Consider the following 6,000-nt stretch of genomic DNA (forward strand, 5'->3'; position numbering starts at 1 on the left):
AGTTCTCAACCAGATTCCCAGAGCTGTCTGGGATGTCCACAAGCCCCATCCTCAGTGGATTCAGGAATGCCCCTTCTCAGTGTCCATGCAACCTCCCCTGACACAGCGCTCCCCAGGCCCAGAGGCAACACAGCCCACCTGGGCCACTCTTGTTTGTGGGTGCTAAAGTCTGAAAAGCTGGGACTTTGGGGTCTGTCCTGTGGGGGTGCACACAGCACTAACCCCGCTAAGGGTTATCTCCCCACACACATCCTGGGTCCACCTTGCGGGCCCCAGGTTCTCAATGCCATGCTCCAGACCCCACTTCCAGACCTTGGCCATTCCTATTCCTGCCTGGAATGCTGGCCCCCTCCATTCAACTAGATGAGGACTCAGCAACTAGATGAGGACCCTAGACTGGGCACGAGCGTGTGTCAGGGGATCTCCCACTCCTATCCAGGGGAGGCGAATCCACAGAGGCCAGGAAATAATGAAAGGACATGGAACCCATCCTTCAAGGCCCAGTTCTAGGATCTAGACATTATTAGCCTCAGGATACAGATGAAGAAACTGAGGTTTAGAGGCTCAGTAAGCTGCCACAGTCATAAAGCAGGTAGCAAGGCCAAAATTCACCCAGGGCTCTCTGACCCCAGAGCCAGAGCACTGCCCAGAGGGCTACACTGCCCCTCAGCATGCCTGGTGTCGAATACTGCAGTGGGAGAAGGGGCCTTCGCACAGCAGGAGCTGCTACCCCCCAGAGGCTACACATATCACTCATTACACCCTCCTCCCTCAACCCAAAGGTTGGTAACATTTTCCTACTTGGCAGAAGAGAAAACAGAGGCCCGTGGAGGCTCAGGAACTTGCCTAACAGACTTCCAATTCTCTGCGCAAATGAAGGCAACAAGCATGGATTGGAAAATCTCCATGGGTGGAAAACAGATTAGGAGCAAACCACTGATTTCCTTGTGTATCATGTGCTGGTCCTGGGAACTCACAGGCCAGGCCTGAGCAAGAGGTCTGGTGGGGCGACTGCTGTGGTGGTAAGCCAGCCTTGTGCAGAGAAGTGAGGGAAGGAGAAACCAAGAGGTGGGGTGGCACAGCCATCGCAGGAAAGGTGGCCCGCCCTGCACCGCCTTCAGCCCACTCCTCCATGCCAAGACACAAGGAAACAGGAATGAGGCCCAGGGCCTGGCATCCTGGGAGGGGGTGCACTGTCTCTGTGGCAGAGGTCATCGCTCCCCTGGAAGTCCCTGGGCAGAGGCACAGGGCCATGGGCTCAGAACTCTGACACAGGAAACCGAAGACGCATCCCAGGCCCCCTAACCAGCCCCACAGGACCTAGAGCAAGTGACCGCACCACCACTCCAAGCCCTGGTTTCCCCATCTAAGATATGGAGATGCTGAGGTCTCCCTCCTGGGACCATTTGGAAGCTCTGAACAGAATGGAATTGGGACCGGGATGCTGTCTGTGACAAACTGTGAAGCGCTGGGCACAGCTTAGCCACCCCTGGGTCACCTGCCTGGGAGCCTCTCAAGGCCAGCCCTCCTTTCTGAGGCACAGAATCCCAAGGCCATTGATGGATCCCTTGGGACAGGCTGGGGAAGGAGGAGGGGGAAAGGCTTATCTAACCCACCCCATTGTCTTCACTGACCTTTGCTCCCCAGCCTAGCTGGGTTTAGGAAAAGCAGCCTTATTAGCTGAGCTGCTGCACAGAAAAGACCTATTCAGAGTTAGCGTGCTTGTTTTTTTAAAGGCCTAGACCACCCCGTTCCATCCTCCCTCTTAAACCAACAAAAACACAAGCAGGAGAACAAACCTGTCTCATTTTGAGAAGCTCAAAATTTTAATCCAAACTTTAAAAGGTAAGTGGGGCTCATCCACAGGCTTGCTAGAATCCTGGTTCCTCCGGGTTGGCTAAAGGGGAGTGGACTGTGGAGGAGGAGGTTATCGGGAGGGGAGGAAATGCCTGGGAATGGGCAGGAGGGGGCGTGGTGCCTGTGGTGGGGCACAGGAGACAGGCGGAGGGGCAGGTGGGAAAAAAACTGAAAATTCTTGTGTCTGAAAATTCTATCAGTTCATGAAGGAGAACCTGACTTTCTGGGGTTGGGGTTTACCTGCCTCAGTGTGCCACAGTGGACTACAGCAAAGCACACCCCAGTCCCAAGTCCAGTCAGCCCAGACCAGACCTCTACCAAAGGCAGCCAAAGCCAGCCAAAGCCAGGTGCAGTGGCTCATGTCTGTAATCCCAACACCTTGGGAGGCCAAGGCAGGTGAACTGCTTGAGCCCAGGTGTTCGAGACCAGCCTGGGCAACATAGTGAGTTCCTGTCTCTACAAAAAATTCAAAAATTATCTGGGCATGGTAGCACATGCCTATCATCCCGGCAGCTTCAAGAGGCCAAGGCAAGAGGATTACTTGAGCCCAGGAGGTTGGGGTTGCAGCGAGCCATGGTAGTGCCATTGCACTGTAGCCTGGGTGACCAGTGAGACCCTGTCTCAAAATAAATAAATACATAAATAAACAAACAAACAAATAAAGCAGCCAAGGAGAAAAGCCTATTTGCATGTACATACACAATACGCAGGCCCGCCAGGCCAGCCTCAGCCAAGGCTGCCTTGCATACAGATGGGCCACCTCCCATCTCAGCCCCTAGAGTCCTCCCAGGGCACCCAGCAGGGCTGCAACTGCCACCAGCTCCCCAGAAAGGAGAGCAGGGCCACTGTCCTCACCAGCTCATCAGCAAGCACGGCCACACAAGAGCTCAGACACAAACATTCAGGTGAGCTGTCTAAGCAGCAAGCACTTTTGAAGAGGAAAACAAGGTGTGCTGGGAGAGCCCCAAGGACTCTAACAACAAGAGAAACCTACTGTGTGTAGATCCTGACCTCATTCAACCTTGTGTGGATAATGGGGTACTCTGGGTTCTGTCCACCTTACAGAAGAGGACCACAGAGAGGCTTGGCCAGTTAATAACTTGCCCAATATACACGGAGGAGCTGAGATTCAAACTCAAGACACCTGAGCCTCTGGGTAATGGGGTTCAGCCATCTGCTCAGTGGTCGCTGATAAGAAAGTGACGCTTCCCAGCACGGGAGAAAGAGGGCAAACCTGGGTCAGGAATCAAGAATAGGGAGTCACCAGTGTCCCCTGATTGTAACAGCAAACACGACAACAGGCCAAGGGCACAACAGATTCAGACCCACGGCCTGAACAGGAGATGATCATGGCAGCAAACCCACCCAGGACAGGTACTTCCAATGTCAGCCACCTTCCCAGACAAGGCTAGGAACCCCTCTAAGCCTCGACTTGCTTGTCTGTGAAATGGGGATAATACTGCTTCCCCAGGGTTCCTGTGAGGAGAAGCAAAGACCAAGCATATGAGGCGCAAGCCTGGGGTCTGACCCCACTTTAGACACCAGCCAGAGAGAGATTCATCATCTCCCTCAGCTCAGGCCCAATCTTTGTTCAATTTAAAGCTACAAGTCCCAGAACAGAAAAACCCAGTTTCACCAGGAGAGGTGGCTCACACCTCTAATCACAGCTACTTGGGAGGCTGAGCTGGGAGGATCACTTAAGCCTGGGAGGTTGAGGCTGTAGTGAGCCATGAGTGTTCCACTGCACTCCAGCCTGGGTGACAGAGTGACACCCTGTCTTGAAAAAAGGGGGGGGGGGAGAAAGAAAGAAAAACTCAGTGTCTAAGAGAAGGGCCTTTCCTGGTTTCCAAGCATTCCGTTTATATTAGTGGGACAACACCCCAAGGCCACACGTGGCTTTAAGAGACAAAACTTCACAATAATAATTCCATCTGTAACTGAAATTTGTAATAATAAGGCTGAATTTTCATTTCACCCCAGAGCAAAGGTTTGCTGCCACAACATTTGCAGCAGTCCTGTGCTAAGTGGACTTGGGGGAGGATGGATTCTGTGGGAAACCCTATACTTCAACCCCCCACTGGTCCCCAGTGGTCCCCAGTGGGGTGGAAAACTCGGTCTAGCCTAGTCCTCCACTCCTGTATTATTCACTCTCGCAGCTGACCCACTGAGCCAGACCCGGGCCGCATCTCCTTGCCCAAAACATGACAGAGACTTTCCTGCAAGTATGCTCTAAACACTCCAGCCCTCCAGTGTCCTGCAGAGAGGCACTCTCGCCAAGTGTCATTGATGACGCAGCTGAAAACCAGAAACATTTCATTTTCCAGCCACGAGACTGCAGCAGTCTGCTCCTTTGTACTGCCCTTGGGGAAACCGAGGCCCAGATAACTGACCCTTCAAAAGCTCCCCAGGACGGCGAAGTCAAAGGGGCTGAGGTGCTCTAAACAGCCCCAACGAATTAAACCACCTAACTTTGCACTACTCTCACTGCCCTCAAGCAGCCTGTGGTGGGAGGTGGGGGTGGATACAATGTTACAAAGAGAAACCTGAGTTGTAGCCATAGATTGCTAATCAGTAACAAAATATCCCTCTAAACCCAGTCAGTCCTGCCTTGAACCCACAGGCTCAGGATGGTAAATAAAGGAAAAATATGCTGCACTGCCCCCGCCCCACCTCCATGGGTATCTCTCCCACCCCGGCCCCCACCCCATCACGCCTGCAGAGGCCACTTGGCCACCAAACCAAGGAGAAAACGTCCCTCCCCAGCTCAGGCTGAGAGGTCCTGGGGAGGGCAGTTATTTCAGGCCTAGACACACTTTCTCTGAATTAGGAAAGGCTTTAAAGGCAACCAGAAAGGGCTGTTCATTCTCCACCTTCAGGCAAAAAGTTCAGGCAGTTGTAACTACCAGCAGAACTGGAAGCCAAGCAACCAAAAAATGTGTAAGAACAGGGAGGCCCTGGATCCGCCGGCAGGGAGCAGAAGGGCTGAGCAGGGGGCTGGGAGAGGGAGCAGGCTGCAGGCTCCCACAGTCCCAAGCTGGGGCCACCCTCTGCACTGGGCGCAGCAGTAACATGGGCGTGGAAGACAGGCGCTGACAGAGGCCAAAGGTCCTCCCACCCACACCCTGGTCACGGATGACCATGGCACTTCCTATAAGGCGACCAACAGTTTATAAATCCCTTCAGAAGGTTTATCTCCACCTCAAACCCACGAGGCAGAGGTCATCATCTCCATTTTACAGACAAAGAAACGGAGATAGAGGAGAAAAGCTAGAATCCGTTCCAAATACATCTCCCTCGGGAAAGTCTTAGAGTCTTGGCTGAGAAAGGTCCCGGGACTAGAAGGGCGGAATTTATAGCAAACCAGAAAGGCTCTGAGCCCCAGGCCTCTTCCCAGCTGCCTCTGGGTCTCAAGCAGCTGCCTGTGCACCCTCCCAATCCCCGCACCCTACTGCAGAACTCCAGCCACTGGACACACGTGGACACTGCTTGGTTTGGAGGACACCTGTTGCTGCAAGAGGGGAAATTCACCTGCGCTCAAAGAGGCCTTGTATCCTTTTCTTTTCAGAACTTCCCGCTACTAGGCAAGGATTTCCAAGGCTGGGATGAGGCGCCCACCGCCAGCCCAGCAGTGACAGACACCAATTTTGGCAACTACACCCGCTAGAAACTTTCCTGGGACCGGACCGGCAGCAGGTTCTGAGCTGGACAGAAAGACGCTCCACCACTGGACCGGCCCACAACCGACCAAAGCCCCACTTCGGGTGGGTGCGGGATCCCCTGGTCCAGAATCCATGACAGCTGGAGGAGGAGTCTGGAGTGGCGGCCGCACGAGTGGGACCGCCGGGGACCACCACCTCCTCTCGCCGCAGCCTGGGGAAGGGGCTGCAGCCAGGGAGACCCGCGCTGCCCGGCCCGTGTAGTCCTTACCGTGCAGACCGTTGGGGATGCTGCGGTGGTGCGGCGGCGCCGACAGGTCGTCCAGGGACCGACGTGTTGCTCCTGCCTTGCCTTCGGGGGCCTTGTGCGGCCCAGGGGGCAGCAGCGGGGTGGGACATGGTGGTGGTGGTCCGGGCTGCCGCCGCTGCCCGCGCTGGACGTACTGCTGCCGTCGCCCACGTCGCGGGCCCCGCGCCGGGCGCGCCA

The 6,000-nt window shown here is 54.9% G+C and overlaps 1 protein-coding gene across 1 annotated transcript in view; it reads right to left on the bottom strand.

Annotated features, from left to right (window-relative positions):
• Nucleotides 1-5,985, bottom strand: part of CCDC85C (coiled-coil domain containing 85C) — a gene marked incomplete at its 5' end in the record, with an annotated part of 93,266 nt that extends 87,281 nt beyond the window's left edge. The window contains 2 exon segments of the mRNA XM_017857871.1: nt 5,785-5,904; nt 5,907-5,985. Of these exon segments, the coding sequence (XP_017713360.1) occupies nt 5,785-5,904; nt 5,907-5,985 (199 nt within the window).
• Nucleotides 5,986-6,000: the final 15 nt, after the last annotated feature.

Source organism: Rhinopithecus bieti, unplaced genomic scaffold (assembly GCF_001698545.2).
Source record: "Rhinopithecus bieti isolate Rb0 unplaced genomic scaffold, ASM169854v2 scaffold_41913, whole genome shotgun sequence".
In the NCBI taxonomy this organism is placed as follows: Eukaryota; Metazoa; Chordata; class Mammalia; order Primates; family Cercopithecidae; genus Rhinopithecus; species Rhinopithecus bieti.